Source organism: Dasypus novemcinctus, chromosome 10 (assembly GCF_030445035.2).
Source record: "Dasypus novemcinctus isolate mDasNov1 chromosome 10, mDasNov1.1.hap2, whole genome shotgun sequence".
NCBI classification, from domain to species: Eukaryota; Metazoa; Chordata; class Mammalia; order Cingulata; family Dasypodidae; genus Dasypus; species Dasypus novemcinctus.
This window is the reverse complement of record NC_080682.1, coordinates 11,069,093-11,086,211: the sequence shown is the minus strand read 5'-3', so window position 1 is coordinate 11,086,211 and position 17,119 is coordinate 11,069,093. Positions and strand designations below refer to the sequence as shown.

At 44.8% G+C, this 17,119-nt stretch overlaps 2 protein-coding genes across 5 annotated transcripts in view; both read right to left on the bottom strand.

Annotated features, from left to right (window-relative positions):
- Positions 1-9,013, bottom strand: part of PLAAT3 (phospholipase A and acyltransferase 3) — a 55,334-nt gene extending 46,321 nt beyond the window's left edge. Inside the window, exons 1-2 of one of the 3 annotated variants that reach the window (XM_023586829.2) lie at positions 8,671-9,013; positions 8,224-8,299 (exon numbers count right to left, since the gene is read on the bottom strand). In XM_023586829.2, the coding sequence (XP_023442597.1) occupies positions 8,224-8,238 (15 nt within the window). In that variant the 5' untranslated portion in view covers positions 8,239-8,299; positions 8,671-9,013. The remainder of the gene's footprint in view (positions 1-8,223; positions 8,300-8,670) is intronic. The other 2 variants (XM_004451409.4, XM_058305274.2) reach the window with 2 other exon arrangements.
- A 3,160-nt stretch (positions 9,014-12,173) lies between these two features.
- Positions 12,174-17,119, bottom strand: part of ATL3 (atlastin GTPase 3) — a 71,849-nt gene continuing 66,903 nt past the window's right edge. For both annotated transcript variants that reach the window (XM_058305272.1, XM_071217971.1), the window contains one exon: positions 12,174-16,568. In XM_058305272.1, coding sequence (XP_058161255.1) covers positions 16,482-16,568 — 87 coding nt within the window. In that variant the 3' untranslated portion in view covers positions 12,174-16,481. The remainder of the gene's footprint in view (positions 16,569-17,119) is intronic.

Genomic DNA, 17,119 nt, shown 5'->3' with positions numbered 1-17,119 from the left:
GTGCGCTCTCTGTGTTCTGGAGCTCTCGGGGTCCCCGACTCCGAGGCCACAGCCTTTATCCCCAGCTCCGGTTCTCATACTGGAGCCTGCACACAGATTGTGGGGGAGGGGGTAGCTAACATGCAGAATCACAGCCCCTAACCCACAAGATTTTGCTCTTTTAGGTCTGGGGTGGACCCAGGGATGTGCCTCTTTAACAGGCCCTCTCTACCTCCAACCCAGGGAAACGATGTAAGTGGCCAGCGACACCCCTGGGGAGCCCCGCCCCCGGGGGGCTGCCCACCTCTGCCTCAGAGTGTCAAGGAACTCATTCATTCATCCACTCATTCATTCAACAGATACTTACTGAGCACCTGCCGTGAGCTGGCACCGATGTGGGTGCCTGGGATGTATCGGCGAGAGGGCCCTGCCCAGGGGAGCAGGGAAGTGTGGGGAGACAGTTTTTTAAAAATAGTAAATATTAATGTTACCGAAAGGAAAAAAGGAAAAGGAAAGAAAGAGTGGAGCAGGGTAAGGGGGCTGCAATGCTAGCAGGGCCGGGTCAGGGGGCTGCATATTAAACAGGGGGTCAGGGAAGGCCTGACTGAGCAGCCATCTGGACAAGACGAAGACGTGGGTCCTGCAGATACCGAGAACATCTGGGGAGGACGCGCGTGCCGGGGGGTAGGTGGTAGAAGAGAGGGCCAAGGAGGCCAGGAGCTGGCAGGCAGGCGATGGTGCGTCACTCTAAGGTCTGTGCCTCTGGCTGTGACTGATGGGCATCACTGCAAGGGTCCGAATGGAGGAGAGACGTGACCCATGTGAGGTTTAAAAAACCTTGGAGTTGTCCTGAATGATATTGCAGGGACAGATGCTGGACATTATATATCCTGCCATAACCCACTGAATGGACTGGGGGAGTGTGAACTACAATGTAAACTATCATCCATGTGGTGCAGCAGTGCTCTGAAATGTATTCACAAATGTAATGAATGTGCCACAATGATGAAAGGGGTTGCTGATGTGGGAGGAGTGGGGGTGTGGGGGGTGGAGCACATGGGAACCTCATTTTTTTTTTTTATTTCTCTCCTCTTCCCCACCTACCCCGGTTGTCTATTCTCTGTGTCTATTTGCTGTGTGTTCTGTGTCCGCTTCTGTTGTCAGTGGCTCAGGAATCTGTGTTTCTTTTTGTTCCATCATCTTGTTGCGTCAGCTCTCCATGTGTGCGGCGCCATTCCTGGGCAGGCTGAGCTTTTTTCGCTCTGGGTGGCTCTCCTTACAGGGCGCACTCCTTGCGTGTGGGGCTCCCCTATGCGGGGACACCCCTGCGTGGCACGGCACTCCTTGCGCACATCAGCACTGCGCATGGGCCAGCTCCCCACGGGTCAAGGAGGCCCTGGGTTTGAAACCTCCGACCTCCCATGTGATAGACGGACGCCCTATCCATTGGGCCAAGTCCGCTTCCCCATATTTTTTTAATGTAACATTTTTTGTAATCTATGTATTTTCAAAAAAACAATAAAAAATTAAAAAGAAAAGAAAAAGAAACTATAAACAATTAAAAACTAATAAAAAAAAAAGGTCCCTCTGACTGCTGTGTTGAGAAAAGATCCTACGTACGTAGAGCACAAGGAAGAATTCTGAGCCCTGCAGCTACCGAGGAGAGGGGCGATGATGGCTGGCACAGGGGGCCGGGTGTGATGAGAAGTGATGGGTTCTGGATCTACCAACAGGATCTGCTGATGCAATGATGTGGGGTGTGAAGGAAAGAAGAGTTAAAGGTGACCCCACGGTTTCCGGCCAGAGCAACTGGGAGGCGGCAGCTGCACCACGGAGCCGGGGCAAGCCGCAGACAGAGCAGGCTGGCGCCAGATCAGACACCCATGTTGGTGCCACTGGGGCCAAATGCCCATTCGACAGCCAGGTGGAGAGGGAGGTTGGCAGGGTCTGGAAACAGGGTCTGGTGCTTAGGAGAGTGGTCATTAGTGCCCTGTACAAAGAGAACAGCTCCACTGGCCTTGGCTGGAGTGCGTTTGAGAGAGGATGGGAGGAGAGGATTTGGGGACGATGCTCGAAATGGTGGCATCTGAGAATTTTAAGTCTTAAAAGGTGAGGGTTGGGGACTTGTATGTGGTAGAGACGGAATTCAAATCAAGGTGTAAGGACACCCACATCCTGTGCTCTTAGCCCTATCGCCCTTCTGCAGAGAAGACGGTGGGGAGGAGGTGGGTTTTAAGGGGACAGGTGGAGACAGGTAAGCAGGGACGGGGCCGAGAGGGATGTGGGGCAGAGGGGTCTGCAGGAGCAAGGCCACAGATGTAGGTGGGAATCTCGGGGTGAGCTTGGGTTTGGCCAGAAGCTCTTGGTGTTTTTTAAAGATGCCCAGGAGATTCTACCCTGCAGCCCAGAGGCAGAGCCACAGGGGAGAGAGGATGGTAAGACTGAAAAGCCAGGCTGAGATGGGCAGTAATACCCCATTCTGCAGGTGAGGAAACAGAGGCCAAGGGAGCCAAGGGCACCAACCCAGGCTCAGACAGAAAGTGGCTGTTGGGGAGTGAATCAGGTCCCCTACAAAGCCATGTTCAAGTCCTACCCCCCAGTTCTGAGTGTGGACTTATTTGCAAATAGGATTCTTCGCAGATCCTAATTAGATGAGGCCAGATTGAAGGGGGGTGGCCTCAATCCATTATGACCCCAGTCCTTAGACGGGGCAGACGCCTGAGCCGGAGTGGGCAGGGGAGTGAGGAGGAGACGGAAGGCCACGTGACCCAGGCAGAGGCTGGGTGATGGAAGCTGCAAGTCACTGCCCACGTTACTCACTGCCGAGAAAGTCCAGCCTTGCTTTCAACTGCCAGCCTCCCAAAACGTGGGACCAGAGAAATCATTCCTATCATTTAAACCAACCAGCCTGTGGGCCTTCTCATGGCAGCCCTGGCCATCGAAGACAGTGGCACAGGGAAAACACGACCCCCAGCCTCTTTCCCAGCTCCACAGCAGAGCTTGCCCCCTCCCCAGCCACGGTCCCTGCACTGAACCCTCCTTCCTGTCTGCAACGCTGACCCCGGGAAGACCCTCGGCTCTGGGCAGGGCAGAAAACTGAGTGCACTTTTAGAAGAATTTCCTACTTAAGGGTTGAGACGCAACAAAAAGAATGTTTTCGGTTTCATTTTAGACCATGCAGGGAGCATTCCAATCTACCTATGCTTGGCCCAGTTTGTTTTCGAAGGGCTTCGGGATTTTGTGGGGTTGTTTCCATGGGCTCTTGCAGGCATGCAAAAAAACACCGAAAGTAGGATAATGAACATGACTGTTGTGGTTTTAAATCAAAACCGATTTAATTCTCAGAGCCAGTCTGGGCTCCAGGCCTGGCCCTGCTACTTGCTAACTGCATGACTTGGCGCAAGATATCCAACATCTCCTTATCTCAGTTTTCCTAGGTTGTAAAATGGGGCTCATTATAGCACCTGATTCATGTGATTATCCTGAGGATCAAACGGGTTAATACCAGCAAAACACTCAGCAAACAGGGCTTGGCACATGGGAAGTAGTTGGTAAATGGCAGTCACAGCGGAGTCGTTTTAAGTTGGAAAGGTCACAGACAGTTCCAGGACCAGCTGGAGACACTGGAGGTTGTGAAACAAAAACCGAGAGTAAGTGTTCCCCTGTGTTTCCAAAAACCACATGAAATCCTTAAGCTCACTCTGATGCTCTGGGGAAAATGTCTAGCAGCTATTATGAAACGAAAAGCTTAAGTCTGGGGTGAGGGCTGAGAAGGGATTTCCCAGCTCGAACTTGGGAGTTTCAGTGCCCAAATTTTAGGAAGAGAAGAAACCAGTGTGGAACCAGGTACAATCTAAGGCTGCATCCCCAGAATCTACCTGCAGGAGCCTTGACTGTTCTTTCTCATTCTCCTGGCACATTCCATGGAAGTCACTCTGTGCTCAATTGCTCTGTGACCTTTGGAGGTCACTTAATCTTTCTGAGCTTGTCTGGTAAAACAGGGATGATAAGACCCATCCAGGGAAGCAGATTTGGCTCAACAGATAGGGCGTCCGCCTACCACATGGGAGGTCCGTGGTTCAAACCCTGGGCCTCCTTGACCCGTGTGGAGCTGGCCCATGTGCAGTGCTGATACACGCAAGGAGTGTCGTGCCACATAGGGGAGCCCCACGTGCAAGGAGTGTACCCCATAAGGAGAGCCGCCCAGTGCGAAAGAAAGTGCAGCCTCCTTAAGAATGGTGCCGCCCACACAGGAAGCTGATACAAGATGATGCAACAAAAAAAAAAAGAAAGAGATTCCTGTGCCGCCGACAACAACAGAAGTGGACAAAGAAGAACACGCAGCAAATAGACACAGAGAACAGACAACTGGGGTGGGGGGGTTGGGGGAGAAGGGGAGAGAAATAAATAAATAAATCTGAAAAAAAAAAAGGGAGGGAGTGAAAGCTGCAAAGCCACTGATGCCTGGTGTAAACCAATCATAACTTAAGTATGTTTTGGAAAGCAGACTTGGCCGTGGTTAGGGTGTCTGTCTACCACATGGGAGGTCCGCGGTTCAAACCCCGGGCCTCCTTGACCCATGTGGAGCTGGCCCTTGCACAGTGCTGATGCATGCAAGGAGTACCCTGCCACGCAGGGGATGCCCCCGCGTAGGGGAGCCCCACGTGCAAGGAGTGCGCCCCATAAGGAGAGCTGCCCAGTGAAAAAGAAAGTTCAGCCTGCCCAAGAATGGCGCCGCACACACGGAGAGCTGACGCAGCAAGATGACGCAACAACAAGAAACACAGACTCCCGTGCCGCTGACAACAACAGAAGCGGACAAAGAAGAACATGCAGCAAATAGACACAGAGAACAGACAACTGGGGTGGGGTGGGAGAGAAATAAAAATAAATCTTTTTTTAAAAAAAAGTTAAATATGTTTTAGCCCACTAGACTGTCTTTTAAGCACCTACTAACCCTCTGATATATTGCAGTATAACCTTGCTCTGTGTTAAACTTTTAAAATAGCCAGAAGCAATTATCTGTAATAATTCCCTGGACTCAGGTGCCCTGTTTCTTTCGTGCTGATGCTATGTTCTGTAAACTGCATACTCTTTACCTTGTAACTGAACAGCAACAAAACAACTTGTCACTAGCCCCTTTGCATTCCCTTATCGGATTTTGCAACCCTGAACTCAGATACTCATGTAGGAGGCCTCAGTGTTTATTAATGAAATAACATGAGTCCTTGCAGAATTGACCAAGCCAGCTCTAATTAGTTAGCCCACCTACGTGCCTAAACCTTCAACTTCAAGTAAGCATGTAATCAACCTGTGCACGCTCTAACCCCATCATCTCAAAACCTCCCTTTCTAGCAGCACGAAGCCCATCTCACACATTCCCCACTATCACATTATCTTCCCCTCAGCCGTCACAACCCCATCTCCATTTTTGCTCAATCCCATAAAAACCCTAAGCGCTTCCAACTCAGGGAGCCAGATTTGTCTTCGCGGGGCTTGCCTTTGCGGAATAAACTCTCTTCTCAAAATCCTGATGCGAGATGGAAGGTGGAGTGTGGTTAACTACAAATATGAGAGCATTCTCTCATGAACTATAATAAATGCATAATACTAATACATGGTGTTCATAAGAGGGGGTATGGAAAAATATATACCGAATATAAGCTCTGGACCGTAGAGGTCATAGCCTGATGATGTTCTTTCATAACCTGTAGCAAATGTTCCACAACAATGCAAGGTGTTGGTGGAGGGGTGATGTATGGGAATTCTTCACATTATGCCTGGCTCTTTTGTAAGCTCACAACTTCTCTATTTAAAAATATATATTAAAATTTTAAAATGAAATAAAAATCCTAATATCACCTAATTGACTCTCTGGTCAGGCAAGGACTTGCTTTTGAGCTACAACAGTAGTAGGCATCAAGGCCCCACGTCCCAGGCTGTGTGGGGACAGGAAGGATGGGGGGGGGGCCCTGCCCACAGGCCCCAGCCTCAGGCCCAGAGGAAAGGTGGCGGAGAGACTGAGCTGGGACATCACATCGCCCCTTCCCTTACTGGGGCCCTGAGCCAAGACCTCCCAGACTGGCCCCAGTCCAGCCTGTGGGGCAGGGACAGTGACAGCTCCAGCAGGCACTGGTCCCACCCCCAGGAGCCCAAAGGGCATCCTGGAAAACTGAGACAAAACTCATCCCCACCCAGGCTCTTGGATGAACTCCAGGTCCCAGTCCTGCTCTCCTACCCAACAAACCCCACACTCCGTGACTCAAAACAGGGCATCACAACCAACACCACCAGGCACTACTCAGCGTTTTACACATTACCCCAAATTCTTACAACAGTCTTTTTATATCACCATGTGCCAGCGATTTTAAACATCAGTGATAAAATCCTACTTCCGCAAAGGTATTTCATTGGTCTACTAGGTTCTAGATAATTGCTACGGTTACTATTGAGATTTAATCATGTTTTATATGTGAGCCTCAAATTAGCTTTATTTTACTTTACTTTTTACTATTTTATTTTCTTTTTGCAAGTCCATTCAGAGAACAGTCAGGCATACACAGACTCTTCTACATGGGTTTGTTTCAAGAATAAGTTCCTAATGGTTCCGAATGGTTCAAGCTCACTGTTGTCTGTCCCTGTGGTACTATTTTCCTACATTTAAACAGAACACAAAGGAGTCTGGTCTTACAGTGCCAGAAGAAACTAAAGGAGCAATGTCTGAAAGCCTGGATCATTTTCATCAAGAACTAGACACTCATGCTAAAGCAATGGAGCAAATAAATTTCAATGTTCACTCTCATTCAGCCATTTTCTCTGACTTTTGCAGAAGGAAAACTCTGGGAGTTTAACCAAATACAAGAAAAAATTTATGATAAATTTTCTGGTGAAGATAATTTGTGGAAATGTTTCAAAAGCAGAGATATTTAAAAGCCACTAGAATTGACTTCAAAAAAAAAAAAAGACATGGGCAGTATAGCAATTTCTGACATTTTTTTATGAAATGTAATTTTTAGGAATCTTTGCCAAATTCGTCCAATGTTTAAGGCGTTTCCTAATTCTTTGTAGATCTATTGTTCCATTTGAAAGAAGCTTTTCAAAAGTAATTAATAAACCATTCTACAATCAGCTGTGAGCAAAGGTGGGCAAATCCAGCTCTTCTGAATATTGAACACGAATATGCAAAGATCTCTTTTGACAGTCACTGATAACTTTTCAGAAATCAGGTTTCCAAAAACAGAAACTGTAGTGCTATTAGTATTCATTACTGCAACCCATCTATATGTAGGAATAAGCTTTCCCCCTTCTTTCCAAAATACGCTGCTGAAATTTAAACTATGAATCCATTATTTTTTTTTTCTGGTTTTGTCCTGTGAAGTTTATTTTACTTTTCATTTTTTATTTTTTACTGGCATGATTACTATACTAAATTCAATTTTTAAAAATTTCACTGCCTGCATTTCTTTTTCTGGTCATTATTATTCATTTCATGATTATTACTAAATATTATCAGATAGAGGATATTTAAAAGTGGTCACTCCAGGTGTTAAATATGCCAGGTATGGCCTGATGCAAAGCACTTCACAGATTCGAATAATAATAAAAGGGAATTATGGTTCAGCACTTGATGTGAGCGCCAGGCGCTATTCTGAGCCATTCCCAGGGTACAGAGTGGGCCCGAAACTTGATGGGAGTTGCACAGCTCGTAGGTGCTGAGTGGGAGCACAATCCCAGAAGAGTTTAACTAGAAAGCCCGTGCTCTGAACCTCCCCGCGGCAGGTCCTGCTCGGTGGAAGGGAAGCTTTTATTTGCTAAGCCTGGATAATGATTTCTGAACATTTTCCCACGTTAGAAAAAGAAAACGCCAGGGCTGGGAATTTGCCGGCAGGGCTGGTCGTGAGATGAGTCAGCTGAGACCAGAAAATTCCCGTGCGGTCCGGCTGGACGCGACGGCGGCGGCAGTTTCAGGCCCACACGTCCGACCGCAGGAGCCGGTCCAGGGGTCGGGGTTTGACTCGGGAAGGCAGCACCTGGCGCAGGGGGAGAGGCCCCGCGCCCGCCGCCCCCCGCCCCCCGCCCGAGCCTGCTGCCCGCGAGGGGCCCACGCATGCGCACTGAGGCCACAACCCCAGCAGGTGCGCAGCAGGTGATGGAGGCGTGGTCCCCGCATCCTCCCCCGCCCTTTCAGGAAATCAGAATCTGGGACAAGGAGTCACCATTAAAACACACCGCCCCCGTACTTACAATGGGCGCGCGCATCTTCTTTCCTGGATGCGGATCCCCAATTTCAGGCTGGATTTCTCCTCAGCTGAGTAAATGCCTGAGACCAGGGGGAGCACCACACATTAGCAGGAAGCATCGTCCCCCAGACCCCAGAGGACCGTGGCTTCCGGCAGGGAGACCGTGCGAGGTTCGTCTCCGGCCCCTCCAGGCTGACCTCACCCCCTTCACGCTTCCCACCGCCCCTGCCCGCTCCTTGCGCTTGGCCATCACCAACTAGTCTCTGGAAGGAGGGTAGTGGTTCGCTCGACCCCTAAGACCCCAGCGAGGGCAGGTGCGGGGGTACGGCCCATCGCCCGCCTCCCTCCCGCGCCGGGCCTCCTCCCCCGCGCGGGCCCCGCCGCGTGCCGAGGCGGCGCCCGCGTCTCCAGCTCCAAGGCAGCCCTGGGAGGGCGGAAACGAGCGTCTCACCTGTCTTTGAGTCCCGGAGAGAAGCACTCCTCGCAAGTCGCGGCCTCGGGAGGCGATGACGCCCCAGGAGTGGCAACAAGTTTAGAGGCCGCAGAGCCCGGCCCTGGCGGCGCGAGGTCACCCCGCCCCTCCCGGCGTCAGGGCTAATGAGCTCCGCCGAGCTCCCCGCCACCGCCACGGGCACAGCCTGCTCGGGCCTGGGGAGCTGACCAGCCGGCGTGCCTGGTACCGCCTCTCCCGCGCCGCCTGCCGGCGCCCCTGGGACCTGGGCCACCTCCTCCCTGTCTCCCTCTGCGCTCACGGAGCTCGGTATGCGCCCAGATACTTGAGGAGATGCTGCATATACTTGATTTCTGTACATGCATCATATGAGTGTTTACATCTCTCCTCCACTCGAGTCGGTTTTTGGAAGTCAGATGGGATCTTAAGACATCAGATATCCCTAGAACCTTGCATAAAACCTGGTACAAAGTAGGCATTCCACGAATGAATAAATGACCAAACATCCCCACTGGGCTATGACTCCACAAGAGCGGAACCAGATCTTATTCACTAAGGCAGCCTAGGGCCAAACCCTGATCCAGCCCTCTTACTAGCTGCAGGACCCAGGGCACATGTCCCTCAGTTTGTTCATCTGTAAAATGGGGTGATGATGATATTAACAAGAACATGTTCCCCAAAGAGAGAGAAATAAATGAAATGACACAAAATGCTGAGCTCAATGCCTGGCAGGAAGGACATACTGGCTATTATTATTAACATGAGGACTGGCAGGTGACTGTCAACAGGACAAGATATTCACCTGCTTCCTTACAAGGAGAGTGAGAGGCAGGATAAATACCAGAGCTTGTGTGCATTACTCTCACCCAACCACCTGTTGAATATATTGAGCAAGTGACTGTTAGGTAATCCAAACTAGAGATGAAGCAGAAGCTCAGTTTTGAGGAAATCACACTGATTTCTGCCCCTCCTTATCCTCTGCTTCCAGAATTGCCCAGATATTGCTTCTTAGTATTTTTTTTTTTTGTGGCTGTGCCAGAACAACAAAAAAGGCATATGGGAGAGAGGGGTATCAGGGCCACCTATTTTTACCTTCCCCACAGCTCTCAGAAGAGGAGTTCTGTGGCTAAGGCCCCAGGACTCAACGAGACACAACCACAGGATGCTGCCTCACACCAACTCCAGCACCACAAGCAGAACAGTCATGCTGGGCTCAAACCCACACCTGATTCCAAAGCTGCCAGTCTTTTCCGTATACCACAGCCAAGGAGCCCCATTCTTCATCGCATGACAAGGGGGAAATATCAATTTTTATGTATTTACAATCTCTCACTATTCACTGCCTTCAGGATGATGAATCCTCCAGGAGAATCCATCGTTTTGCTCAGTCTCTGAGGAAGGAGCATCCTAGCAAACGGGAGAAAATAGCACAAGGCTGAACTGCTGTGCAGGCATGAGAGACCCTGTGGAGAATCTGAGCAGAGAGGGTGGAGTGCGAGGAGAGGCAAGGCCAGAGCAGAAGGAAAGCCGGGAGAGTGAGGAAAGAAGTGAGCAGCCAAGCCACAATTAAAGAGAGGCTCTTGGCCATGCTGTTTACACGGGATTATGGAACAGAATCCATACAAACATTTCACAAGAGCATGAGGGTTTCAGTTGCTTAACGGCAATTCTCAAAATGTGAGCACTCCTCACGGGAAAAGTGCTCCAACAGCCCACAGAAGTCGAGAGCTCCACTGGCTTTTCACCCGTCCAGGCCACTTGGGTGAGGCTTTGTGAATGCCAATTTGGGAAAATTGTTTGGACTAGAAAAATCAGGCTTTTATGAAAGAAAAGGAATCCCTTATCGCCTAAACCCTTAATGACACCCTACTGAAGAAATCCGTCGAAAGGCCCTGAAGGGCTTCCACCGTTTAAATGTGCAGCATAACCTCCCTATTTCCACATAAAAGAACATTCCCGGACCTTTAACATGGGAAAAGCCCCAGGTTCTCTCATTCCAAGTCTCCATATGTTGGTTAAGTGGCCATACAGTCTGGGGAACTGATGAGGAACTGCAGTAGTGGACATTCACTTTGCCCAGCAGGCTTCCACTTGGTGACTTGGCGCAGTTTGGGTGGAGCTGCCAATCACAGTATCCCATCATCCTGGCTACTAGGAGGTATGGGACCTAGGTAGGTCCCAGCCTTCAGGTTAAAGGGATGAGGCTGGCAGAAGCATATGACCCAAGCCAAACCAATCAGAAGTCTATCTGGAATGGAGTCTCACATGTTTGTTTGTTTTTAAATAGACAATGGGTACACACACACACACATACACACGAAAAGTCACTATCCTTTGGGGACAATAAAGTGGTATGATGTAAGTCTAGAACCATTTGTGCCTGCCCAAAGTCCAGAATCTGTGCCCTCAGGTCCTCTTCACATCACATCAACCTAGAAGTTTGCTCCTCCCCTACAAGACTACTGGAGTGCAAGTGCAGCGCCTAGTTGACACCTGACATGATGCTTGACATATGATCACTGTCAGGGACAGATGAATGGATGGATGGATGAAGGCTGCTGACCCCACAGAGTGTACGCTTCAAACTAGGGAAGTAATATCTTACTGTGGGGCTAAGTGGGGTATGTCGAGCCATCAGTCAATATCAGAGAAGTTCCATACAAACTCCCCACTGCCTCGAAGGCCACACGTGGAAGGAAAAGCTCAGTAGAGCTCTGTTCTCCCCACCCCTCCATGAAAAGGAACTAGATCATGTACTACAACAAGACATGTTCTTAATCTTTTGAGTTTCTGTGGGTATGAACCCATTTGTACATAGGACCCTTTGAAGACACATTATAGATGTGGATTCATTTGAGTAAGATCCTAAGATCCTATTTAGGAATAGTCAAACTGAATCAGAGTGGGCCTGAATCTGTTTTTCTGGTGGCCTTATAGATAGAAGCCAGAGTCAGAGAAAAGCCACAAGAAGAGATCAAGGACATGGATATGTGACAGAGGCAGAGATGCAAATCAAGGATTGTGGCAAGCCATCACCAAAACACTACAGACTCAGAAAGGCCTTATCAATACCTTGATTTGGGACTTCTGGCCTCTAAAGCCATGAGCCAAAAAAGTTCCTGTTTTTAAACCAACTCCATTGGGTGGTATTTGTCATAGCAGCTCTGACAAACTGTGACAGGAACCATTTAACCCATTTCTCCAAATGGGGCAACCAAATGAACATACTACAAACGCAAGGGTCCTCGTAAGAACCGTATTACTATAAATAAAATCTGTGTTGGTTTTTAAGCAACATTAGCAACAGCATAGTCGTCTACAGCACTTTGGTAAGATGCTAGTTAAGTGCTGTTTGGAAGGACAGAGAAAGGACTAACTCAAACCACATTACCACTAGCCTTTCATGCCCAGTTATCCATCCCCTTAAAGATCCTATGATTCACTTTGCCCAATGCAACTTATTTCACAGACCTCTTATGAACAAAGAAAAAAGCACAGAAAACTTGGTATTGTGATCTTTATTCCATTAAATGACCTTTCAAGTAAGAGTGAAACAGAAACAAGCTTTTAATATACTAATAGCATAATTTCATCCCATTGCACTTTTTAAAAACTATATTAAATTTGAAAGTCACTCGAAGGCAAGGATCTAGCAGAAAGTACTCTTGACAAAAATCAAAAGGACAAAAAAATCTGAGAAACATCTATTTATGTTCAAGATTAATATTAACTACTTTAAGGCTAAGTTCATGACATCATTTACTCATCTAAATTAGAAAGCTTTGGAAATAAAATGCAACCTTTCCTTGGTCATTAAATTTTAGTTCTGGCTATGTTAAATTCCTTCCCAAGGAAGAAAAATTCTTTTCAAAACCTTTCCACTGTATATCTATTTTTGAAAAGTTCCTGATATGGGGTACTTTTGTCCCCAGTTATTGAAGTTATGGTCCTGTTCCTTCCCTTTTGTTCATTATTTTTACCTGCAGCTTAAGGTTTTTTGTGTGTGAAAGATTTAAGGGTTCAAGTCACAATGCTGACTTTGGTTTTTAGAAGAAAAATATCAAAAAAATTTTTTTAAATTTTAATTACACCTGTTAGTACATAAGATACTTGTACATTCAGTTTTCAGAGAAGGCACTATGACATCTTAATTTAGAAAAACAGCTTTGAAGAGTTTACATAATCCTCTAGACTAAAGTTCCTCCCCTGCCTGCTGTCTTATTACTCTGAACATAGTAAACTCACAGTGATTGTATCTGGCAGTAGACCCCCTATTCTGAAACTCAGGTAAAGGCTATCCACTTGACCCCAAACAACACTGACTCGCACTTCCTTGTTAATACTTCCCGCTCCATGGAGCAGGCTCTCTCACTGTGGTCTCTGAACCAGCTTCAATACTGTTTATAAATGTGATGATTCCAGGGCCATAGCCCAGCCCAACTGAGGAAATCCCAGGGAATCTGAAATCTTTATTAAGCCTCCCAATTAAGTCTTATACACTCTAAGAGAGAAGAGTACCACCCCCTAAACATATCTATAATATGGCTTGTCACAACATAAGGAAAACTATTCAATTGCAAATTCTTTTACAATGGGTTTCTTAATACCATACAAGAAAATGACACAAACAGTTTATACTTTCATGATACCCTTATCCCTTAATTAAAATTGTGTTGGGTCTAAATGTATATGCCAGAATGATGTAAGCCTGTTGGATACCTTAGATGGAAACATCAACTCATCCTCAACTACATTTCAAAAATAGTTCTATGAAGACTTCAAAAAAGTTAGTTAAAAAAAAAAACCCCTAGGAAAAAAGTAAAATTATTTGTGTTTTATCGCTTTCCCCTGGGCTTGAATCAATGCTATTTAATTTCTCTATAACTCATACATACATACATGCTCGCCCTATGCAAGGCACCGCTTTTATAAGCTATGTAGAACATTAGGTATGATCTGCTAAAGAAACAGACTGCCAATAAAGGGCAGTTATGTTTTGCTTGCCCAGAGCATTTTATTTCATGTAAGAGAAAAGAGAAAGTGCAAGTAAAGCACAATCAACAATCACAGGCAATTTTACAAAGCATACAGTTGGTGTGAATACATAAACCTCTCCTGGAAGAATAGATTTCTTAGTATACTGCTAAAATAAGATATGACTGAAGATGTTTTATCATCATACATGATAATTTTGCCCTCATATTTTGTCTACAAACCAATCTAGAAAGATTTCTCAGTATCACTTTGATTCTATTATTTTTAGTATAAGAAGAAACTAACTGGAAATTTTTAAAAAATTGAAACTTCACAACAATGAACTTCTCCTGAAATGAATGGTTCCAACAGAAAATTTTGGAGAACATGCATATGAAAAATGCTTGCATGGAAAGGCCAGCCAGGATTGGCAGAGCAACAAACACTGAGCAAATACAGCCTGAGCTCCTAAGTAATATCCCTGACTCACAAATTAAAGGCAGAAGGAAATTAAAAGGTCAAAGGCATCCTTTTCAACCTGATTATAAATCTCCCCATGATTATTCACGGTCAGCAATGAGAATGCATCTATTATCGAAAAAGTTGATATAAAGTCATTTTACTGTTAAAAGAGAAAAGAGACAACAACAAAAAAAGCTTATAAGAATGCTCACTGAAAAAACTTTGTAAACACTTTCCAGAGGCAGAAAAAAAAAATTAAGTTAAAAAAAAAAATAAGGCTTACCCAGAGTAACTAAACCAAAGTTACTCCTTTATAAGACCATAACAGAAATGGAAAATCTAAACAGTAACTAAATCTTAAGGTCTAATTAAATCATACAGTATCACATATTTTAAAAATAATAATAAAGACCTAATACTTAAACATTAAAATAAGTTTTGGACACATCATCCTTTCTCTCCATTAAAAGTAGAACTACATTTGATAGATAACTATTCTGGAACCTATAAATATGTTTCTAGAATGCATTAAAAGAGATAAGCATCTTTAAAAAAAAAAAAAAAGCTAAGTATCTCAACATCTGCCAGGCCTACTCGTAAGTATAAACCTTCAGGAAGATGAAACACCCTAAAAATACATCAATAATTTCCAAAGCAAACTTTAACAGTCAAAACTTACCATCAACTGATAAGCAAGTGAAAAATTTTTAGAACAAGCTGGAATTTCTCTAAGACTTAAATGGCAAGTGAAAAAAATAGCAGGAATTACAGGGCATGATCATAAGTAAATATGAAAAAAACAAAATACTTGGAATTAATTCAGGACTTATAAAAATACTTGAGTGGTAAAAGGTTAAAGTAGTCAAAAGAAAATTGTTTGATAAAGAGATAATATGCTAAAGGAGACCTTTTTCCCACCTTCCATTTGTACTTCGTGTATATAAAATTTACACTCTGCTTTTGCCTAAGCTTTCTTACCCACCTCCCACAACAAAAATTAAGTTACCTTGGAAAATTAAGGCTCACACACCTCAATGTTTGTATAAATACTTGCAGGCAAGTTTTAAGTTTTTAAATCCTCAGTAATTCACCATTCCAAATCGAAGGAGAAGATAACTAATCAGATTTTTAAAAAATTTAACACACAGTAAAGGCAAATAAAGAATTTTTAGATATTGTCTATATTCGGGTAGAACTTTGATCCTCACAAAGCCAAAGCTACTTTAAAACTACCAGACTAGTAGTAAGGAAAATTAAATAAAGATTAACTAAATAAAATTGACAATTGTAGCTTCATTATTAAAAACATTAGACAGTGCATAGGAAAATGCAAATAAACATTTTAGACAAAGACCTGAGTTACTGCTAAGCCACATGAAAAGGGACATTAATTCAAGGCAGTAATATTTGACAATGTTATTCCTCTAATTGTTAATAAAGTTGTCCTTAGGCAGCACTCTCAAAAACAGAAAAACTCTCAAATGGCAACTGTGTGTGAGCGTTGTGTGTAATATATACAACCTACAGACAGTGAATCTGAACAAGGCACAAGTTCAAGTGACTTATCAAAAGTCACATGGTTCATTTAAACTCAGGCTCTTTTCTCAAAATATCAGCTCATTCCTTTTATTATGAGCCACTCTGGCTTTTATAAGCCGTTTTGCCTCCTTTTCTAGAGCAAAGGCAAGAAAAACAAAAAGAGAGCATGTTGCGGCAATAACTGTCAGCCTGTCAGGTAAAAGACCTTAAATTTCAAAGTATGGTCTATTTAAATATGATAATATTTCTCCACACTATATGAGAAATAGGATCCTCTAATATTATGAATAAAAATTTTAAAGTCTAATGGCATCATTTTCAGTCAGTCTTTAGTTCTCAAGCTTTTGCAAGTTTGATAAAATTGAAAAAAAGGAATTCTACTCAAGAGTAAGGTATAAAAGAACTGACAACTTTTACCCCCAAATAACATCTTTCATGAGTTTATCCTTCATACCCCCTCCCAATCATGTCCACAAGAAACATGGATTCAATCTTAAAAGGCACTAAGTGGCACACAAAGGAATTAAAGCTGCATTTACAGTTTTTTCATTTAACTTTTTCCCCCATAAAGTGCACAAAGCAGAGAGTAAAAAGAAAACAGACATAAGTTGGATCTATATCCACAAGGAAAGAAATACTTCCAACAGAAATGGAAGTGTGTTTAAGAATTCAAAACCACAGGAGAGGTTGTTTCATTTATTACAGTGCCATGTTTTAGCTCTTCCTGGATGGTCTCGGACCTGCCGTCTCTTCTGGATCTGGATCTGTGGCCATGGCAAAAACCCAAAAATCAGTAGAGGCTGATCGAGTTCTTCCTGGATCCTCACGTTAAGCTGCTATTGAGCTTTTTTATCCATAGTTGGTCTCCCAACAACTGCATCCCTCACAGCAGCCTGAGTGGAATTACCAATATGAGAAGTAGCCTGCAAAAGTCCATTTATTCCACATGTAAGTTAATAAAATACAACATAACATCAAGAGTCTAAGGTCTTGAAGATAACTTTCAAAAATGTCTCCACCATCAGTATACCACAGAAAAGGGGAATTAAAATGTAGGGGTACAGGGAGGTGTGGCAGCAGATAATTCCCTAGGGAATAAGCTGAGCATCTGCTGTCATGGTGGAGGGGTAGACTGCAACCTTGGATTCACCACAAGCTTCTGACTTAACTGATCTGTTCACACTATTCAGAAAAAGAAAAAAATTGGAATCTATGAGATCTGCAACACTAGAGATCATGTCATTTCAAAAAGCCAATGGGTTTTAAGATTTTAAATGAAGAAGATGCCATCTACTTTCTAACTTAATAGTCCTCAAAAAAAATCTTTGTTAAGTTCATATTCTTTTAAAGCTCTTGATTTTCAGTGAAACCAATTAATCTTGGAGGGGCAGAGATCACTGAGAAACTGTGTTGGAATCACATGTAATTTTAGAGGTTTCCTATGAGGAGCAAAATATGTCTAAGTTGGAATTTC